The following is a 22,035-nucleotide window of genomic DNA, read 5'->3' on the forward strand; positions in this document are numbered from 1 at the left end:
TCAAGACCATTTTCTTAAATGGAAACCTTGTAGAGGATTAGTACATAACACAACCTAATTGTTTTAATATTGTAAGAGAAATTGGTAAGATATGTAAGTTACTAAGATTCATCTATAAACTCAAACTAGTGATAATCTCAATATCAAATTGTGGTGTGGATGGTTCCATCAATGGCAGAGGTGTAAACCACTTTATGATAGTTTCATCATTATTCTCTCTAGGCAAAAGGTATAAACAATGTTGTTTAGCTAGATTGTAAGGGAATCATAGATCCTTTCAATTCTCTAGGTCGCGTAGCTACTGAGATCAATCCATGCTACTTTTCACTTCTGTTTCTTGGCAGACATTTGAAAAAACTATAAAACAAGCAATTTAATGTAACATAATAACCACCATTGCTGATAATGATAGGTTGAAACTCTTAACGGGCCATAGTTTGCGAGTACTGTATCTTGCAATGTCACCTGTGGTGTGGACAGATTGGTAGCCTTTCTTATGAATTAATCCTTTTATAAAATTTGCTTTTAGCTTTATGAGCAAAGCTACATTTTTTTGTCAAGTTCCTGTATCAGAAAATCTTAAGTCCAAGTGTTCAGAGTTGAGAGGTTTTTAAAGGGGTCTAACCTGGAAAAAGTATAAACGTAACAGATTTCAATCACATGATTTATCTATATGAAAGAGAACCATTACTCCATAGAATTAAAACTTGAATGAATTTCCTGACCAGATTCTATACTCCACATATTCTATAACATATGCCTGCCTAGGATATTGCATACAGTTAAAACATGGTAACTTGCATGTTTTTATAATGCAACAAATGTTTCAAAAGGATATACAGCAGAAAGTATTCTTTTCTTCTTTTATCAGTAATCTGCTTGCCTGTTCATTTCCAGTCACTGGGTGCAAGTTGCTCATCACTTCGATAGTAAATCTTGACAAATTAAATAAATCTCTCTGGATGATGATCTTGTAGCTTTAGGCCGCAACCATGATGCCTTTCTGAAGAGTGGTTTGCAAATTTGGCTAAATTCTGCAGCCCAAAGAAAATGATCAATTATAATTTACCTTGATAAAATATATTAACTGTTTGATTAAGTGAAATTCTCACCTTTCACATCCTCACTCTCTAGAAGCTTAATGACAAGGTGACCACCTGGTTTCAAAACACCATTTTCATCTGGATCAGAATTTGAATCATTCAGATGTCTCTCCCCTTGATCACCAACTGGATGAGGTGAGGCAGCATGACCAACAGCCAAATCAAGAGCTCGCATCCCTAACTCAGTAGATAAAGCTGCATCTTTAGTTGTAATTCCAGAAACTGAGGGACACATATCTGAGAGTATCGCGGAAAATCCTTTTTGCTGCACAAAAACCAAACAAAATCCCATTAACATGAGGAAGAGAATTTGTTTACAAGATAGAAACAACAGTTGCCCCATCATAATCAAAAAGATGAGGAAAAACACAGCAATATGAACACACTGCGAAGATTTAAATCTTTATACAATATATATATGGAGAATTCTTCCATAAGTGACATTGAAACCATAAGAGTTGACACACCAAACTCAGACATAAATATTGAAGGTTCAAGTACACATTTGAAATTCCTTTGGTCATACCTCCAGTTGATTCAAAGGCTATGAAGCCACTCCCATTTAACATAAAAGAGTGGCAAAAATTCCGTAAACATCAAACCTTGGTAATTGAAAGAAACAACACACCAAATTGTCTTGTAGCAAAGATGCAGATAAATCATTCAAACAGATTCCATGAAATTTTAGAAGCTACAGCATAAAAGTATGTAATTTTAAGTGATTATACCAATCTTACCTAGTAAATAATGCAACCATCATAGATCAGTTAATTCTTATAAGAGTAAGAGATAATCCTATACACTTTACACTTACAAGAAAACTGGTGTTGCTGTAATTCAATTATTGAAGAGAAAATGATGCAGAGCATATATCATTTCCTTATATTTAGGCTTTCCTATTTCTATTTTACTACTTTTTTTTTCGGTTGTCCTAGTTAAATTAAAATTTATGTTTTAGGAGTTTAGTAAATTTAGATTGCTTGAAAGGGATTCCCTTTCCTAGTTAGTAAGGATAATTCTACTATAAATACAGGTCTTTGTAGCCTTTAAGTCAAAAGTCTTTTGTTGAATGATATATTTGGTTTAAATCATGGTTGAATTGTTTTTCATTAATTTTCAGCATTCCTGGCAAATCAATGAGTTTTAATTGTTTGATTTTCAGCAACCAAAATCTTACTTATCTTTCTTTAATTTCAGATATTCTCAGAATCAACAAAGTTAAGGTATCTTATCTTTATCTTTCCACTACATCAGTAAATAATGAGATTGTACAGACATTCATATAGGTTGAACCACAAACAAAAGCAAGCAAGTGAAGAGATCCCGCCACATTATTGAAACTAGTTTATTTACCTCATCAGAAATGTGCTATAGAATATTATTGAGAATGATAATTATGGTTACTGGAGATAAAAAGATTTAGCATACTGACAAACAATCCAAAATGCAATAGCTGTATATAAGAAAAAGAGTCCATTGAAGACAACTAAATCGATAAACAATTGATCATCATAATACCTTAGGTGAGACCGCCCTTAGTTGAGTTTTGGGTAGATTCAATACATCAGCTGAAAAAGTTTGAACCCTTGCATCACAGTGAAGAGAAGGAACCTTCACCTTCTGTTCTGAATATCCCACATATGAAAAATCAATTCTTTTCACTAAAAACACAAACTTCGATCAACAAGTTCAATTACACAAGCAAAAGGGCAAAATTTTAATAAAATTCACACCTTAATATCGATCCCCACAACAGCCCCGCCATTTGTTACTGGTCCCAAGCTCTGGCAAGCTACCTATAATTCATTCAAAAAGTTTAAAAAAAAAAAAAAAAACGCAACCGCTTAAAGGGTGAAGAGATTGGAGAAAAAACCTGAAGCCAAGCACCGGGGGCACAGCCAAGATCAAGAACTGAAGATCCAGGTTTGATGAGCTTGTATTGATTTTGTATCTGAAGGAGCTGTGATTGAAAGACAGAAAACAGGAGTCATAAGGAAAAATAAAGGTTAAATGAACGGAAAGGAAAATGAAATATAAACCTTAAAAGCAGAGCGAGCGACGTAGCCAAGGCGTTGAGCCTCCCTATAGAAGAAGTCCGGTGCTCCTGCACGGCTCATCTCTTCCACCTCACCTAAAACCCTTCTTCCTCTTCAACAGTCGAAGGGTTTTTGTTTTTATTTCCTTAAAAAATAAAAACATAAATTATTCTATTGGTTTGGGTTGGGATTAGGATTTGGGTCGGGTGGGTAGAAAGTGGACATCCTAACAGGAGTCGGTAATAATGGATCAGGGGAAACAGGTTCATATTTAATGACGATAAATCAGCCCTCATACTTACTCGTAAAGAAAACGTGGGGTGAAACTAATTTTCAACTAACAAGACAAATGCCGACATTCTAGAATTAATTAATTAAATACTCCAACACACCAATGATTGATGTGCTGATGGGCCCGTCTGTCTTTCTTTCCTCTTCTTTATCATTGAAAAATTGTCATGAGCTTAGCTCGTTAAGTATGGAAATGCAGTCAGTTTGTGTTCAACTCTTAAATCCTGAAAACTAAAATAGTTGAAAATGAAAAATCTAATACAACAAACGATAATAATCATCATTATTTTTAGATTGATCAAAAAAATTTCTACATTGCTACAAACTGCAAGGATTAACCAAGTACATGCTAAATGTCCAGGCTGCTGACATCTGTTGATTTCCTAAAAAGAATATGCATATACTTATGGCTTCGGAAACACCAAGTCCTAGGGCAAAAAATGTACACCATGAAGCATTCTACATCTTCTGACAGATTCGATTACAGCCATGGACTTGGGACTAAATTTTACCGAATGAAATGACTATATATTACAGCTATAACCTTCCAAGCAAATACAATAGATATATATTGCATACAAGGTTATGGCACCAAGGATTTTAACCACAAATATTAGTGATGGTGAACAGGCATTTAACAAGAAGGCTTCCAGGAGGAGAGTGCAAAAACAATTCGGCCTTTCCAGGCCTGAAGCAACCACTGGCTATCTTCGTCAATCACAAAATCCTTGTGGTAGCATGCTTTCACTCTTTCCTTGGCCATCTTTAGTATTTCCTTATTCAGTGGAAGCTGAGTAAACCCAGCCCTCATGTTCCGGTACTGCCACTGCTTGTAAGTTTCTGGTCTCTCAATCCTCTCTGCATCCTCACATGCTATCACATTCATTGCCTCTCGCCCCAATAGCTCCCTCTCCACCAGCCTGCGCTCTGGAATATCATGAGGCAAAATGGTTTCGAACATGTCAAACAAGGTTGAGAAAAAGAAGACAGCCTCTCTGAATCTCGTGATAAAGAAGGGTGCATTGTAAGCCCCATTCACACTCCCTTGTATGAAAACATCAGGATTTATCTTCCTGATCAGCTTTAAGACAATATCCCTTGGAGCCTCTGCAACCACGACAGTCTCATCAAGCAGATTTTTAAGGCGATACAAACAGTTCACGACAACCACTTCACCACTCTCAACCTTGAGATCCTCAATTTGAATGGTGTCCCACTTTTGTGCAATTGCATTGAATTCAAATGGAACATTAAAAGTTTCCGCATACTTTGCCAAGCGGCGACCTGTCTCTTCAACCCTGTCTGCAGGCCGAAATCCTGGTTGTGGGAGATCAATCCCAGTTATCCGAAGTCTAGGAGGCCCCCCAGGCCTAGACGAAAGACGCTGTATGAGGGATGGCCACTGGAAACCATACATAATACCAAAATCTATTATGTGGAGTGTTGTTGCTTTCACAGCTAAATTCATAATTGTTTTGTTCGAGAAGAAATTTGAGACCTTCCGAAATGGACAAGCAGCAAGAAACAGATGGTAAGCTTTCAAGACATTGGCTGCTGACGCAGCTTGCAGGTTGATAAGATTATTATAAACCTTGGTTCCAGCACCAGCCAAGCGTGCCTCAAGTCCATCAGCAAAAATATGGGCCATTCTCTGCATTCCATCCCCCTCAGAAGATGAGTGCTGTCTAATTTTCTTCAGTAGCTCATCTGCATTCCTTCTATCATTAGCTGCAACAGCTTGAGCACAAAGTGTCAGCAGATTTCTCAAATCAATCACATCCTTTTTAGCTCCCTTCTTCTTTCCACGGCCCTTACCACCATTAGGCCCTTTTGATTGTCTATTTTGCTGCACATTCTTGATCATCCCATTCCGCAAAGCTTCACGAATCTCAGATTCACTCTGGCCAGGATTTAGCAATACAATATCAAACATTTCTTGACTCACTGTTGATTCAGTATAAACTGCTGACTGCTTATTATTTCTCCCACTCTCTATACTCACATCATCAGGGTAAGGATTCTTCCTTCCCCGTGATCCATCAGGAGGACACTCATTCTCAGGCTTCTTGCCCACATTATCTACCATATTCCTAGGTCCTTCATTCAGCTCTTTAAATGAGAATCTGTTATTTTCCGGATCAATGATTAAGGAATTTCCATTAGGAAGAAACTTGCTTGCCTCCTCAAACCCTTTCCTAAGTTGCATTAGAGATTCACTATTGCTAAATATTTGGGATATGTTAAGAGTACTCACCGGAGAATCCACAAACCTATCAGCTACGTTAACACTGCTGTTCCCTGAACGGTAAGATGACTGAGATGTTGTCTGAGAAGCTAAATCCGAACCGGTACCCTCACCCAAATCGCAATTCAAACCATGATCCACCAAGCTATCACTATTAGTACCTCCAATACTACTGTTAAAACATGAAAAGTCCAAATCATGATTTACACCTAAGCTTTCATGGTTTTCATCAACATAAAAATTTGGGTCAAAATTGGGTGAAGGAGGATACTTCTCCCCAAGAAGCTCATACAAAGACCTCTCAGCTGCTTGAAGAGCTGCTGAAGACTCTTGAAACATGCAGGCCTTTTCTCCAATGTCCTCTTCCATAAGCATATCATTTATGTACTTAAGAACTACATCATTAAAATCATAATCCTGATCATGAGAATTCACCTCTTGAGACACAATAGAAGAGGGTGGTGTCGGATTATCAGCAATCGGATGAGACAGTAAAAACTGCAAATCTTCAAAGTTAACTAAACCATCATTAACTTTGAATCTGTTACCAAGACTCTGATCGGGTAAGGCCAAAAGGGTCTCATCATTAAGCCTGTATTGATTCACAGAACCATTGTAACCTTTCAACCGATGATCCATGACTATCTATTGTGCCAAACTAAAACCAAAAAGTTGAAAACTTTAAAGCACCAACAAGTCAAAACGCATACAAAGAAGGATATTTGCTCATAAAATAAGAACTTGACAAAAGTGGAGCTTAGTGTTCAAAGAGACGCATGAAGTTTGAGTTCATAAATGAAGTACCTTGCTGGAGAGAGACACCAAATCTGGCTTCTTCGATGAAGTGTCTGAACAGTTGCATCTTGGGTATGAAGTTAAACGATACAAGATGACATGAAAATAAAAAGATATATTGCCAGCGTGATGAGGGGTAGAGAACTCCCAGCCGTCCAATGTTTCGGTGGAATATATGAACCAAGCATTTAGGGGGAGTTTGATCCAAGTTATCAAATATTATTTTGATAATATATTTTTTATTTTCTTGTTTGATTTATCAGTAATAAAATATTATAATAATCTTCTATTATCAATACTGACGTGACAGATCATATAGGTGATAATTTGATTATCACATTCATCTTAGGTATTTAAATATTACTAAGGTAATCTTGATTTTATTATAATTATATTATTATTTATTAATTTTTTGAGGTAAAAATAAATTTATTTTTAATTAATATGACAAATAATATAAAAATATTTAAAAATAATTATATTCAAAGATATTTAAGTAAAATAATTTACTAGTAATATTTTATTATTTTTAATCAAACATAATAATTATTTATATTTATCAAATTTTATCAAACATAATAATCATTTATATCCAGTAATATTTTAAATAATTTATCTTTAAGATAATTTTTTTATTTTGATAATAAAATATTATTCAAACGAAACATCCCCTAACTCATACGTGAGATAAACTAGAGGCTGAGCTTAAAATTTTATCATTTAAAATATAATAATTTTATATAAAATATATAAAATTTTAATTTATCAATAATTGAATTAGTTTGATTGATCGTAATATTGCACTTTCACTTTTTTCTTGTAATTAAGAAATTTACAGGAGGGCGAGAGATGGAAGACATTACATTATTTGTTTTTTAATATTTATGATAATGGGTGAAGTGAGAAGTTTGAATACATGCTGGACAAAATCCTCATAATTCATTTGTAACACAATATTAAATAATAATAACACAATAAGTGCATATTTTGAGTACCGAAAATAGATATATAAATAATATATTATCATATAATTTTTAATTAAAAATAAAATAATATTTAATTATATGATAATATATTATTTATATATTTATTATATGTATTCAAAATATATACATATAACATTTCTTGTTAAAGAATTACAAGTCCATACAAATTTTGAACCTTTATTTGTTAGGTTAGGTAAGAGAAATAACATATTAATCTTTAAAATCTTTTAATTCTTAATCAAATAAATTTATTTTTATAAACAAATTTGTATAAATTGATATGGCCGTTACCGATTTGATGATACGAGTATTTATATTTTTTTCATTTTAAAATCACTTAATCAAATATTATCATATCAAATTAAATAAATTTGTTTGTATATATAACACTACTTTGCTTAATAAATCCTTCCACCGTTAATTATAAGATGAATTATTTGCTTAATTTTTGAATATAGATATAATATAAGAGCAATACTATGCAACTTATTTTGGATACGTAAATATGTATATATTTATACTTGTTATCATATAATTAGATATTGTTTTATCTTTGATTCAAAATTATCTAATTACATAATAATATATATAAGTATGTATATATTTATGTATTTAAAATAAATACATATAATTTTATTAATAAGATAAATATAAATAACAAATATATAAATGATGTGATATTGGGTTGATCCTGTCAAAGCTTGAATGTGAACAAAATAGATTCAGATCAATATGAAATAAGGAAACATGGCATAGGTGGAGTTGAATGTAGCAGAAAATGACATGAGTGGAGAGGAGAGGAGTAGAAGATGGACTAAATTTACGTGTTGACTGACATTATATTATATTATAGTGCGTATAAAATGTGAAAAAGCAGGTTGGGTGGAGTTGGTCGCAGGGTCCATTGCTCACGTATTTGTCCCCCCGGGAGATTTCTTGATAACGAAGAAATGTAATCGAAATGAATAGACATTTCATGATTGATAGAATTGGGAGATGGAGGAAGTGATAAGCATGGGCGGATACGAATCATGCTGCGTTCATCAGCATTCTTCAATTACGTTTGATTTAAATAAAAAATTATTTAATTCAAAATTTTTAAACTATGAATAAAAAGTCATAGATTCATAGTTTAAAACTTTAAATCTATAACATAATGATAAAATAATATCATTTAAAAATTATTTAATATAATTCAAATCAAATTATGAGTTAAATTTAAACTAAATCAGATCATTTATTTAACTTACAAATTAAATTAAATCAAACTCTCTTTTAACTCAAGTTTAAGTCGATTTTAAAATAAGTTAAACGTTTTAATTTAAATTTAAATTGAATAAATTTAAACTAAGTTAAACCAAACTAATCCACTTTAAATAGTTCTATTCAGAAATAACTTAGTGATAAACCCCATCAACGTTTTGTTGACTGATAAAGGAAAATTAGAAGAATTTTCCCGAATATCAATCAATTTTCAACTTTATGAGTCTCCATCATTACTATTATTACTATTATTCGTAATTATCAGTACATTTGATCTGGTTTGGTTTATGGAAGTTAGATGGGTCGAACAATTGAGACTCAGAGAACAAAGCTAGAGGAGCGCCTGACCCAAAAATCCACCCCAGTGATGTTTTTGCTTCTACATCAAGTTGGGCTAGCCCAATATACATTTTGGGCTTGAATATTGTGATTTAATGATATATTGAAACCCAGTTACCATTTCACTTACTAATTAAAAAAATTGTAGATCTAGATTTGCAATGGTCACATATCATAGGCGGCAATTTTGACCTAAATTTAGAGACTTTAACAGAGGAAATTTATTGATAAAAACTGAAAAAATAATCAAAAAAAATCGATAAAAAGATGCATGTATCTTTCTCGCTCTATTTTCGTCTTTATCTCTTTATATTAATATATTTATTTAAAATATTAATATATCTTTATAATTTTAAATTATTTATATTTTTTAAATTTATTTAAGTTTTTATTATATATATTAAAATAATTAATATATAATATTTGAGATAATTAAAATAATAAATAAATTTTAATTTTATTATTTAATATATTTATATTATATTTAAAAAATATGAAAAAAAATTCTACGAAAACGAAGGGAGAATGGAGAAAGAAGAATCTTCACGTGAAGATTGATACCTTCTATCTCTATCACAAACTGGGGTAAGAAAAGGACAAAGAAGAGAAGAAGAATTGCATGTGCGTAGGCACAGCTACAACAAGGCGGCGTGCAACACCGGCTATGGTTGTTGCTAATATAATAATAATAATTGATTAATACAAGGCAGAAACGGAATTTAGAGGAAACTTACTAGCCAACGAACTAATTGACGTTTGCCCAATTTGGTTGCTCTGTCGTGCTGGGAACTAACTATTCACCCACCGCCACCAAATTAACTTACCCTTCGCAACCAACCAACCTTCACAACTACCTAACTTGCTTTACTTTCGTCTTCAAACAGAATTCATCCCTAAACGTTCACATTTTATAAAAATCTATTTGCTTCATGATTTCAACCAAATTGGCTTAACCCTTCTACCAAGATGAGTGAGTTTGGGTATTGATGATTGAGACTCAAAGGTGTTTCGAATTTCTGTTCAAGAAAATTCATTCACTGCATCAAAAGTTGTTCAAAATAAAAGAAAGATTCTAGCATTATTTGATAAAAGGGAACATCATGAAATGAAAGAATGTAAATTTGCATTAGCTCTTCTAGTTCTTCATTTCTCAGTAGTTCAACAAATTTGAATTACAACAATGCAATCAATTATTAAAAAATTAAGATTGTAAGTTTGGTTAGAGCTATCTTATTTCTCCAAATCATTTACAAATGCCGATCTTTCTACAAAGCCGGCCATGAATCAAGTGAGTGTGAGAATATTACATAAATTTGAATAAGTTTTGTACAGTTTCCGTTTTCACTATTCTTGTCGACAATTTACCTGCTTTTTACATCGTCGCAATTAGACAGCAGGCACTCCATCTTCGTTGGCCTGGGGATAAATTTTCGGTATTCCAGGCTGATGTTTGCCTTGCTGTTTCACGTGATTCTGAGACCAGTAAGCATGGGCTGCCAACACTCTGTCCAACAATTCCTGGGGCACAGGCTCTCCCCTTCTTTGTTGAGGAGAAATTCTTGCAGTATGAACCAGCGTTTTCCATTTATCCTGCATAAAACCGAGAATTATGAACAAATATCAATATTGAACACCTCTACACATTAGATTGCTTAAAGGTCAAAAACCTCATTCCTAACAAATTTTCTAGTATATCCACTAAGTTGAAACAAGTTTCTCAATATTCAGAAACAGCCACTAGATTCTCCTGGGTGGTGTTATGGTTGCTTCTCAATGCAACAAGCCATCCAAGCATATGATACTGGCCTCTATTAGAATTAAGCATAATAATGAAATAAGTTTCCTAACCTTTAAGTCCACATAAGTTCGATGATCTGAATCCTCAAAAGAACGCAGTTTAACATCACGCCACCTGCATTATGAGTGAAAGACCAGGTTGAGAGTGAAAGGGAAATAAGCAAGGCATAAAGAAAAGAACAGCAGTGGAGAACATCGCACCTCCCAGTTCCAAGTTCCTCGACAGCCTGCACCAGTGCTTCTACTTCTGACACAGAAAATGGTCTCCTGGTTCGACGTTGTGCAATATCAGTTCGCCTAATTTTCTGGTTCACAGGAACCACAGCTAGTGCTTCAACTTTAATTGGTGGAACAGCAACTATAGCTCTGGAATCAGGCAAAGTTGTGTTGGTAAATAAGTCAGTATGGGGAATCAGGGATTCACAATCACTTTTAACATGGCTGTCTTCACTAGTTGGAGGAGGAGGACCAGGTAAGGCATTAGGAATGGCTAAATCTAAAGCAGAAGTCACTGAAGACCTGTAAACAAGGCAATATGAAGAATTAAGATGTTATCAAATGAAAACAAACACAACAGAAAAATAATTCTGTGTATACTGAATTTTAGACATTGACAAAAAACATTAAAAAAATTGTCAAGTTTTGAAATAAAGCAAAATTGACTAGCCTATAAAATCTAATTCAGGAACAGGATCTTCAAATTACCTTGGTGCAAGTTGGGGTGTGTCACATGGTAACAAAAGTGGAGGATTTTCAGCAGAGCACAGAGGTGGGGGGCCTTGCACAGGACTGGGCTCTAAAGTGAAAACCAGAGTATCCAGACTGTCTTCAGAAGAAATTCCAGTCTGTGACAGAGTTCTGTTGTCATCTCTAATCTTCTTCCCATGAAGAAGTACTCCAACACGTAGTCCACCACCAAGTATAGCAGTCACTGCATCCATTATTGTCCTCTACAAATTTTAACCAAAACAAAATGAAACAATCTAGAAACCTTGTGTTTAAAGTTTAAAGATTACCACAATTTACTGCAGATACCTATATATATTTGGCTACCACTTAGTAGCTTATTTATGTAACAGAACCAACCTTATTCTTCCATAAGCAAATAATATGCCGTGTATAATCATAATTAATTTTAGCAAGCCTGATTAGTCTTGCACAGGCTATAATTAACAGGATATTTATCTTATAAAAGAACTATGGTTTTGCAGATGCTCAATCTAGAATCAGGCATCTTGACAATTTTTACCAAAATAAACAGAAGTACAGTCTCTCTTAATACCTTCAGAGAACTAACTGTAGCGGTTTCTGAGACCTCAACAAAAATCTCAGGAACCTTGAAGGATTTAATGCTGAACTTTACTGCACAAAGGAAAATACTTGTGAGAATGCTATTTGAAAGCCCATAAAAAAAGTAATGTATATCAGTCCATTAAACACTCTAGTTTCCTACCATTAGAATCCTTGGAGTAGAGAGTTGCTTGATGATCTCCAAAAGAAGTCATCCCACTTGCTGCATGGAAGAATTATGATTTTCTTAGCAACCACAAACCCAATATCGTAAAGACAAACATAAGAGGATAGGATAATGAGTAAGGGGGAGACCTCCACGGGAAATTGAGGATATGCGTCTTTTGTCTCCATTCCTCCCCTTCTCAGGTGAATCTGTAACACTTTCACTGCTGAATCCCCCTTCAAAAGCATCTACTGAGTTGTGATCATGAAATTTCCTCCTCTTATGAAAAGCATCATGCTGACATCTCTCATGGCTGTAAGGCTTCCTTTTGCGATTTAGAGGCCTTATTCTGCCATCTAAAAAGCACGTAAATGAATTTAAATTCATTAATAATTTATGAAAATTGGTGTTTGAAATAAAAAAAGCAAATATACTTCAATTACATGTGTCTACAAAAGTGCAAACACAACAATAGATGTAGCAAACAGTATATTCAAAACATTAATCCTGCTCACCAGCTCTAGACTGTTCAAAGTCCTTCAATTTTGGAGCTACTTTCCAGTACTTAGATGTCAGCAATTTCTTCATTCTTCGGTCTCCAATACGTGTCACTGGCCTATAAACCTTTAACTTGTTGCTAAGTTTGTTTGTCCTAGATAAATTATCGTCATCATCTCTAACACCTAACTTATTGGCATTCCTAAGCGTTTGATAAAGGGAATTAGGAACAGGGTTCCTGCATGATGGCAATTTGACATCTCTGTCAGAATTGATCAACGATGGAAACGTCATACACAGTTCTGTTGGATCCCTTGAACTGCATGCTTCAGCTCCATTCAGACCTCCTTTCTCCACACCATTAGTCTCCAACTGTTGTTCAAGTACATTCTCCAAGCCATTATAAAATGACTCCCCAAAATTTGGGGAGCCTCCTTCCACTTTACTTGGAAGACTCACATTCTCAACAGTATTTTTGTAAATTGCATCACCACCAACTTTGCCTGAGAAACCAGAATCAATGAATTTTGAAGTGCGTTCCGAGATGTCATCATCTTCAGCAAGTGGGATCTCATTTAATGAGCATTTTTGGTCACAATTTTGGGATGCTGACTGAGACATGACAGCACTCCCTTCACAGCTTCCCCGCTCAAGGCATTCTGTTTTCAATGGTTTATCTTCAAATAGACACCCATCTTTAACGGTTTCTTTACTAATGGCAGCATGATCATTCCTTGATGCATTACTAGAAGCAGAACTTTCAGACTCCTGCAGTAACTTTCTGGCTAAAGAAGCCAGAAGTTCAATAGCACAAATTTCACTATCCTCATCTGTCTTCCTGTGTTGAGCCCTCCTCTAGAAGCACAACAAAGGATAACCAAGTAAGAGCAGAATTCAGCACTAAGAAATGATAACTTTTTTGTAAAGAAAAGGGAACAATAGATATTTCAACAATACATACCCTGGTCGATCGAGGAGCCTTGGGAATAGTGGCAACATGGAATCCATTAAGACCATGATCAAGCCCCTTCTTCAACTTCATATCTTACAAATGTATAAAAATGATAACTCATCAAACGGAAAGATCTGAATTCATCAAACACAAAGGTGCCTCACCCCAGAATCCGCTTCACTGTGATATCAGAATAAAAATCAGTCATAATTTAGACTGCCAGTTTGGACAGCAGATTTAAAAAATGAGATCCAAAAAAATCACGGATCCTGTAATCATTTCTTTAAACAAATGTACACATAAGCGACACCGCTAAAGATTGAAGATCAGAAACATGTGTCCACAGACACTTGCATATGTCTGTTCAGCAGCCAAACTGATCTATAAATTAAACCAAAATGGCAAAATGAGCATACAGAAAATCATGAACATTATCAACAATCCTCCATTAACCTTTTTTTCAGAAACTAATTAATCATCATATCAAGCTGCCGAATCAAATCTCCGATCAGATGTTAACGGAAAGTAGCAATAGCTGCTTTTTTTTTTTTTTTTCAAAAAATTGATCTAACTCTTCATAGAATCACCTTCAGAGAATCACTTTAAAAATGAAAACAAAATCACGTAAAACAATTCCATCCTAAAATCAATGACAATTACAATTCTAAAGTCAAACGAGTCATCACCATAATTCAAAGAACAAAAACAGAAATTAAAAACTCAATTGTTCAAGAAGCTGAATTCAAATCACAATAGCTTGAACAATCAAAATTATGAACAAAATCAACCAAGAGATTCTCAGGTTCACGGTCAGGTCCCGATCGCAATCACGGTTCAATTTCAGTTGTCATCGTGATTTACACCACGTGATCGGATTCAAAATTCACAAACAAAACTAAGCCATTTCAACAAAAGAAAATTGTTCAACTAACAAACCTGCTGAAGCAACGATCAAATTCAAATCAATGATTTTTACGTTAAGTTTCACAGAGTTTCTCTCTCTGAAATTCCGTTACTTGTTTTGAATTCTCTCTCTGCAAAATGGACAAAAACCCCTTGAAAGAAGTAAACTCCTTAAACCCCTTATTTTATTTTTTTTTTTTAGCAGCCACGAAACCGAACGGTTCGGTTATCCGGGATAGCTACCGGCGATAATCGGTTAACCAAAACCCTCTCTCTGGACCAGTTCTTGTTAAGGCAAAGAGGATAAGCCACGTGGAGATGGTTCTGGTTGTACGAAACCTTCGGGCAGATTTCTTATTAATAGGGGTAAGAAGAGGAGATAATCTGGTGTAGATGAGCCTATACTTGTGATTTATGCGGCCTCCATTATGTCAATGGAATAAAATGAAAGGAAATGCTAACCGTAAACTTATAAGAAACAAAAGAATATTTCATGTCTCCAAGCGGAAGGTCCCATGCAACCGTTCCAATCAATGACACAGTATCATCTATATATATTTTTAAATATATAGTTAGATAAAAATATATAGTTATATACATAAATTTTATTTTACTATATAATTAATATTATTTTATTTTTAATTTAAAATAATTCAATTATATATTTATGTATCATTTGTATTTCTAATTATATATTTAAAAATATGTACATATAATTTTATTATAAATTTTAAATGAGTAATTTATAGACATGTCAACTTTTATCAATAATTTATGAATAATTTTGGTCAGGGTTGGGTATACTCCGAGTTGATTTGATCTCGAAAATTAATTTGGTTTGATTCAACTCAAATTTAAAATCATTTGATTTGAGTTTAAACTAAAAGATTTGATTTATTTTTTAAACCAAACTAAACTCAATCTAAAAGTTTTCAGTTTAGTTTGACTCAAATTCAATTTGAATTCATAACTCAAATTAGTAGTTCGAATTTGTAACTCAGTTTGGTTCAAATATGTGGTTTGAATCAATTCAAATTGATGGTTCAAATTTACAGCTCGAATCAATTTGAATCATGGTTTAAATAAATAACTTTATATATTATTTGAGTAAAACTATGTTGTTTTATTAATGAGTCATAAATTAAAACTAAGAATTCGAATTATCAATTTAAACTGAATTGCATTGAGAACTTGAATAATTAATTTGAATTATAAATTTAAAGTAAATTATTTTTTATGTAAATAAAATCAAAGTCACTTTTAATTTTGTTTTGATAAATTTAAATTAAATTATTTTTTGTTTAAGACAGATTTGAATAAAAAATTGTTATACCCACTCATAATTTTGTATTAAAATAAAGAAGAACTCCGACTCAGTTAATCTTCCTTTTTGACTTGAGATACGGTAATTAATTAGTGGGTGTTAAATACTTGAACTCCGACGTTGACGGTGCACTCAGGCTTCGTCCAACCAAACGCAATCGGTGTGAGCCAAGACAGGACAAGTAAGAAAAAGTGATAATAGTTCGGTTGTGTTTTTATTTATTTGTTTTAGTGTGTGGTGGATAGACGCTTAGAAGATACCGAAACGAGTGGCCAACAGGGCTTTCATGGTTATCCGGTCCCATTCATTATCTGTGTCTCACGCGCCTTTTGTTTTTCAATTTCCAAAGCCAAGCCAAGTGTCATCTTGCCGGTTAACCTGTTACCTTGATTACACGCGTCAGTTATAGCTTTGCCTTTTTGCACAACTTCTCAAATGGATATTAAAATATTTTGTTTTCTTTCTAATATTGATAACTCCTAGATGGTTGGAAAAAAGTGTTTTGTGCGGTTCTCCGTAATTGATATAAATTGTAAATTAATATATAATTTTATATCCTAGATTAATTTATATATAAATATTAATTTATTTAAAATTTTATTAAATTTGATAAACTTGTTAGATTAAAAAAATTATATAAAACTAATAAAATCAAATTTATATGATATTATATAATTTTTGTCTTATTAAATTTTAAAAAAATTAAAATTTATAATATCTTAATTTAATTAAGGGTAAAATTTATAATTAATTTTTTCTTTATTTACATGATGAAATGCCATTTTTTAATTAATATATTTGGGATTATGTTTTATATATTTAAAAAATATTAGAAATATTTGATATTATTAAAAAATATATAATAATTTGATAATAAATTAAACTGATTAATTATCTAATTAAATTAATTAAACTGTAAATCAATGAAATGATCGGTTAAATTACTGTTCTGATTTTGAAAAGCACTGTTTTTATTACATGAACACAAAACAATCAAGAAAATGTTATCTTTATCTACCCACTATATGCATGGAATCTTATGTGGCTTGATAAACAAGATAGAAAAAGAATTTACATTTGTTTATGTTTGTTGCCCATGTCAATAAAAAAAAAAATTATTAACAAAATAAGAAGAATGCCAAATCAAATAATGATTGGGAATCTTTCAAACATAAAATTATAAAAAAATTAGTGACCATGTTCTCTCTGCAATATAAAAGTACTGATTTTACACGCAAACAACATGCACGCCGAATTACATTTACCCACCTTAGATTTGCAAAAAGCAATTTCACCCCCTTTTTCAGAACCCATCTTTTGTTATAAAGTTTTGTGATTTAGGGTGCATTTGGTTCGTGATATTAAGAGAATACTCTAATAATCTATTTTTTATTATTAATGATATTTTGTTTAATTTGTTAATAATAACAAACTTTAATAATCATATGTTATCAATAGTGATATAATAAATAAATAAAAAGTAATACCATTATCATTTTTATTTTAAATATTAAAATATTCTCAATATAATATTGATTTTCTTACAATTTGAACTTTATTTATTAAATTTTTATGACAAAAATACTTATTTTTAGTTAATATATCAACTAACATAAATAATATATTTGAATAATTATACTAAAGTCTATTTAAATACAATAATATCTTGGTAATCTTCTATTAAATTTAACTAAATACAATAATTATTTATATATATTAATTTTTTTCAAACATAATAAAAATTTATACTAAATATTATTCCAAATAATTTATCTTTATAATAATAATTTATTTTTTTGTAATAAAATATTATCTTCAAACCAAATACACCCTTAAGGATTTAATGTTATTTACCCTTATTTTCTATTATTTTCGAGGAATAGTAATACTATACATATCTATTTTTGTATACACAAATAAATATACATATGATATATTATTATATGATTTGATTTTATTTTATCTTTAATTTAAAATTATCCAATTTATTAATAACATGTATCAAATATGTATCGATTTGTGTGGATATACATAGTTTTATTGTTTTAGAGAAACTTTGTTAGTTGTTCAAATAATTGTCATTTTTTCCAAACTTGGGGTGGGAATATGTAACTTAACCTTAATTAAAATTACAAGCAAAGCTAGCTGATTTCCCTTATGATTTGGGTGGTATGAAAATTGGAAGAGCATGTGGTTGCTTGTGGGTGCAGCATGTTTCTGCAAGGTAGCTTGGGCAGTTGGGTAGCTGTGTCTCAAGTGGGTAAGATCAATACTCAATCAAAAGATGACAAAAGTTAAAGAAAACAAGCTAAAAGGGAATTGCAGGGCGGCTAAAGATTAAAAAAGAAAAAGATTAACCAGATCAGAAACAAACACATACAGGTTGCTTCATTTATTTCTAAACTATTCAACCAAACCCAGATCTAGACTTTGAAATTCATGAAGAATCCATCTTTTAGGACCCTAATTCTGTAGCAGAATCTTTCAGAAAATAATAATAATAATAATAATAATGGGGGTAAACTCTATGTATTATTGTATTATATGTCTCTGCGTTTTAAATAATAGAGTATTCACCTGTTGCATGTGATGCAAGGAATTAAACAATGACGGTGAGGAATTGAAATTTAGAGCAATGATAGAAAGTTGGGAAAACAAAGTAATTCGTCTCCATCTAACGTTTGCTTTTCTTTCTATGATTGTACAGTTCCCTCAAGTTTAAAATATTTGCAACCTTTTGTGTTATTTAGCAGTGTGTAGGATCCTGTTGGATAGACCTTGGCATGGCCACGAAGTCCACGTTTTAGGACATGTCAAGGTCTGTCATTTAACAGACTTTTATGCTAGAGTGATTTGATAAAATTTCAAGGCTTGGGGCAAGATCTAGGGTCTTGGAGGCAACCCATGGGCCTTCTGTGAGTTGGCTCGAAAAATGATTTTTTTTAATTTTTTATTATACAAAATTAACTTTTTTATTATTTTACCCCATTATGCAGCTGATAGTATTGGTTGGGTTGACCGATTTTTAAAAAAATTAATTAAAAGATTTAAATAATAAAAACAATTAGCCGCTATAGTATTGGGTTGTGTTGACCCAGCCCACAGATTTTGCCTCACAACTCAAGGCATGCCCCACAATTAGGATTGGATTCGAATCGAATCGAGCTCGAGCTCTACTCGGTTCATATATGGGTGGCTCGAGTTCAAGCTCATGCTCGGCTAAGGTCGGCTCGTTTCTTGTTCGAATTTGGCTCTATTCGGTTCGGCTTGTTTTTCATTATTAAAACGACGTCATTTTTAATATATATTGATCAAAATGACGTCGTTTTGCATCAAAAATTTTAATCAAAAAATCTAACGAGTAGCTCGAGCTCGACTAAGCCCGACTCATTTCAGACTCGATCGAACCAAGCTAGCTGGACTCGAGTCCAACCCTACCCACTATCCTAGCATGGTCTAGGGTTTTTTGTACCGGGCTAAAAAAGTTGTGTTTGTGTTAGATCATAGGACTAACTTGGTTTAACTTATTTAACACCTCTAATACTGTTATTAATATAAATTATTTGATTTAACTCTAAAAAATAAGTTTGTATTAATAGACATGGATCAGATCTTAGTTTTTCTTTTGATAATTGGCAAACGCTCTCGCTATCCACGACAATTTAACGGTGGCAACCTTTGACCCAAACATATATAGTAATGCACAACAGATCCCATTTTTTGTGTTGCAGAAGCTGCGCATTTCAGCATAAATCAACAGCATTAATAAACTGATTTATGAGTGGTTGGCTCTTGGTGAAAGCTTTTGATTTTTGGACCTTGTTTGTTTCAGCCCAACAACGGGCTCTGCTCCAGCTCCTTGGGGCTCGTTGGCTTAAAACAAGAGTATATCATAGAAAAGTTTCCTAGCCTTTCCCTTGCCGCAATACAGAGGGATATCTTTCTATTTAATTAAATTATATGCATATATTTTTTATATATAATTTAAATATATAGATAATATATTATTATATAATTAGATAATTTTAAATTAAAAATAAAATAATATCTAATTATATGATGATACATGATTTATATACTTAAATTATGTATTAAAAATGTTTATACGTAATATTACTAGTTAATGATGATCCATACATGAAATTTGTAAAGCCACACAAAACAGTATATGAAACAATCATGTCACAAAAAAAAAATAAAATAAGAAGAAAATTAAAATTAATATGAACTAAAACACCTTTGAGAGATGTACATCAAAATTAGCTTTTTTTTGTTTTTTCTTAAACCAACTTTAACTCCAAAATTTGTGCAAAATTAGTAAAAAGAAAAATTATTAAATAAACAACAGTTTGCCATCCAAATTTTTGTATGGTGCTAATCCACCCCTGGTCCAATCCCTTCCTCCTACCCAAGTTTCTATTTGTTTATGACGGTATTGTTGTCAAGACACTAGTTTACAAGTCACTCTCTTTATTCTAATTCCTTTGTGCAGTTCCACACAATGAGATGCTCCATACAACATTTTGGATAACAATATCACAACATAATCCAAGCCATAAGCCGAAGAGGAGTAAATTAGAGAAGAAAAAATCGAAGGGGACACGACTTCAAGGGTGAGCAAGAAGTTGATTATAATACCCGCAAGTATATAACATGGTTATTTAAGTAATTATATTTTATAAATGATTTGATATAGATGAGAATAACGTCTATCAAACATCTTTAGAGAAGGTATTCAAACACACTAGAATGAATATTTCATTGGATAACTTCCAACCAAATTTTGATATCCTTGCAACTCAATCCGATTAGCTAGGTATCAAAGTTGGGGATTTCTATTCTCCCCATAGGAGCGTCATGCACCTCTTTCCATTTGGTTAGAAACTCTGACTTGGAGGCTTTAACCAATACCCATTCTATGAATAGAAATAAGTAAAAAAGCAAGGCCAATAGAGACAAATTGGAAGACTTGTGCGTAGAAATAACAAACAAAATAGCCAAGATTAAACCTTATTTTTTATCCACTACAACGACTACATTCCTCTGGTAGCTTCAATCGACTAAATATATGTAGTATATAAATACGAGGGGACATTCCTATACCTTAGAGCCATGAGAGGAGATTGCTCTAAATGAGCTCTTAAATGGTTTAATTATTATCAAGATGATGTTAAACATGATATTGATCAGTGTTAAAATATCTTAGATATTATGATAAACTCTTTCGTGATCTAATTCATAAAAAATAACACATAAGAAATAACTATCTAATGAGAAGCTATTTAATTAACAATTAGACATGTTATCTATATATGTGAGTAAAAATATTATTATTCATGGACAACGAGAACTCTGTTTGACAATATATTTTATCAATATCTATAATATTATTTTCTTATTCAGTCTAATGTGTATGGAAAAAAATTATTATCTCTTACTAAATTGTGATAATATAATTATCCTATTTTAGTACAAATAGAATATGACTAAATTTCTAGGTTCGTATTTATATTAGAAATACTTTAATACAATATTTTATTGTAATTTTATCTTTTATCATTTATATATAAAAGACTCTGTAAAGGTAAAAAGAGATTAAAATATAAACAGCCTTATATCATACAATTGATATTTTGTTAAATTTTTTTTTCAAAATTGTAAATAATATAATTATAGACGTAGCCTCCCAAACAAAGAGTTAAATCATATTAAAAACTTCTTTATGTTTATTTTCTCACTCGCATAGTTTCGTGCACTCCTTGAAATTATTTCTAGTCATTATCACAACTAATGGATATGAAGTTATGCTACTAATACCTCTCACCACTATTTTTTCTTACACTTGACCTGTTCTCATGTAATTCTCGTTATTGAACAAAATTAGTATCAACACACATTAAATAAAAATTGGTGCAGAAAAGAATGGAAAATATAGAATCATGGCAAAGGTAGATTTGGTCATATGGGCTTTGATTTAGACAATTTTAAAGAATCAAACCTCCACTTTGGAGAAGGCTGCAGTCCCTTTAGGAAGTTGGTTAGTTAGA

The 22,035-nt window shown here is 32.2% G+C and overlaps 3 protein-coding genes across 4 annotated transcripts; all 3 read right to left on the bottom strand.

The window, feature by feature from the left end:
- Positions 1 to 674: 674 nt before the first annotated feature.
- LOC123228431 (ribosomal RNA large subunit methyltransferase E) lies at positions 675 to 3,383 on the bottom strand. The gene is made up of 6 exons (XM_044653858.1): positions 3,143 to 3,383; positions 2,977 to 3,063; positions 2,837 to 2,899; positions 2,622 to 2,723; positions 1,113 to 1,368; positions 675 to 1,034 (listed from the first exon to the last, which is right to left on the bottom strand). The coding sequence occupies exons 1-6, from the start codon at positions 3,218 to 3,220 to the stop codon at positions 919 to 921; spliced, it is 702 nt and encodes a 233-aa protein (XP_044509793.1). The 5' UTR covers positions 3,221 to 3,383; the 3' UTR covers positions 675 to 918.
- A 316-nt stretch (positions 3,384 to 3,699) lies between these two features.
- Positions 3,700 to 6,640, bottom strand: LOC123228429 (scarecrow-like protein 30). Its single transcript, XM_044653854.1, has 2 exons — positions 6,480 to 6,640; positions 3,700 to 6,333 (listed from the first exon to the last, which is right to left on the bottom strand). Exon 2 carries the CDS (start codon positions 6,312 to 6,314, stop codon positions 4,065 to 4,067), a length of 2,250 nt encoding a protein of 749 aa, XP_044509789.1. The 5' UTR covers positions 6,315 to 6,333; positions 6,480 to 6,640; the 3' UTR covers positions 3,700 to 4,064.
- Positions 6,641 to 9,581: 2,941 nt separating this feature from the next.
- LOC123228430 (telomere repeat-binding protein 4-like) lies at positions 9,582 to 14,853 on the bottom strand. Of its 2 annotated transcripts, XM_044653856.1 has the most exons (11): positions 14,698 to 14,853; positions 13,771 to 13,941; positions 12,827 to 13,664; positions 12,461 to 12,667; positions 12,309 to 12,368; positions 12,138 to 12,217; positions 11,561 to 11,805; positions 11,057 to 11,374; positions 10,907 to 10,970; positions 10,424 to 10,648; positions 9,582 to 10,074 (listed from the first exon to the last, which is right to left on the bottom strand). In XM_044653856.1, exons 2-10 carry the CDS (start codon positions 13,849 to 13,851, stop codon positions 10,445 to 10,447), a joined length of 2,097 nt encoding a protein of 698 aa, XP_044509791.1. In that variant the 5' UTR covers positions 13,852 to 13,941; positions 14,698 to 14,853; the 3' UTR covers positions 9,582 to 10,074; positions 10,424 to 10,444. The 2 variants fall into 2 exon arrangements, with proteins under 2 accessions (XP_044509791.1, XP_044509790.1); XM_044653855.1 differs by lacking the exon at positions 9,582 to 10,074 and having other exon boundaries at positions 10,165 to 10,648.
- Between the last annotated feature and the right edge of the window lie 7,182 nt (positions 14,854 to 22,035).

The sequence above is a fragment of the Mangifera indica genome, chromosome 10 (genome assembly GCF_011075055.1).
Source record: "Mangifera indica cultivar Alphonso chromosome 10, CATAS_Mindica_2.1, whole genome shotgun sequence".
NCBI lineage: Eukaryota > Viridiplantae > Streptophyta > Magnoliopsida > Sapindales > Anacardiaceae > Mangifera > Mangifera indica.

What these genes read in the sequence shown, in the direction of transcription:
- LOC123228431 (XM_044653858.1), bottom strand. Translation starts at nt 3,220, where the DNA reads ATGAGCCGTGCAGGAGCACCGGACTTCTTCTATAGGGAGGCTCAACGC. An exon ending in CCCCCGGTGCTTGGCTTCAG is followed by an intron (nt 2,900 to 2,976) that starts GTTTTTTCTCCA and finishes AATGAATTATAG; the next exon opens with GTAGCTTGCCAGAGCTTGGG. An exon ending in TAAGGGCGGTCTCACCTAAG is followed by an intron (nt 1,369 to 2,621) that starts GTATTATGATGA and finishes GTTTTTGTGCAG; the next exon opens with CAAAAAGGATTTTCCGCGAT.
- LOC123228429 (XM_044653854.1), bottom strand. Translation starts at nt 6,314, where the DNA reads ATGGATCATCGGTTGAAAGGTTACAATGGTTCTGTGAATCAATACAGG.
- LOC123228430 (XM_044653856.1), bottom strand. Translation starts at nt 13,851, where the DNA reads ATGAAGTTGAAGAAGGGGCTTGATCATGGTCTTAATGGATTCCATGTT. An exon ending in GAGGAACTTGGAACTGGGAG is followed by an intron (nt 10,971 to 11,056) that starts GTGCGATGTTCT and finishes CTCATAATGCAG; the next exon opens with GTGGCGTGATGTTAAACTGC. An exon ending in GAACTTATGTGGACTTAAAG is followed by an intron (nt 10,649 to 10,906) that starts GTTAGGAAACTT and finishes GGTTTTATGCAG; the next exon opens with GATAAATGGAAAACGCTGGT.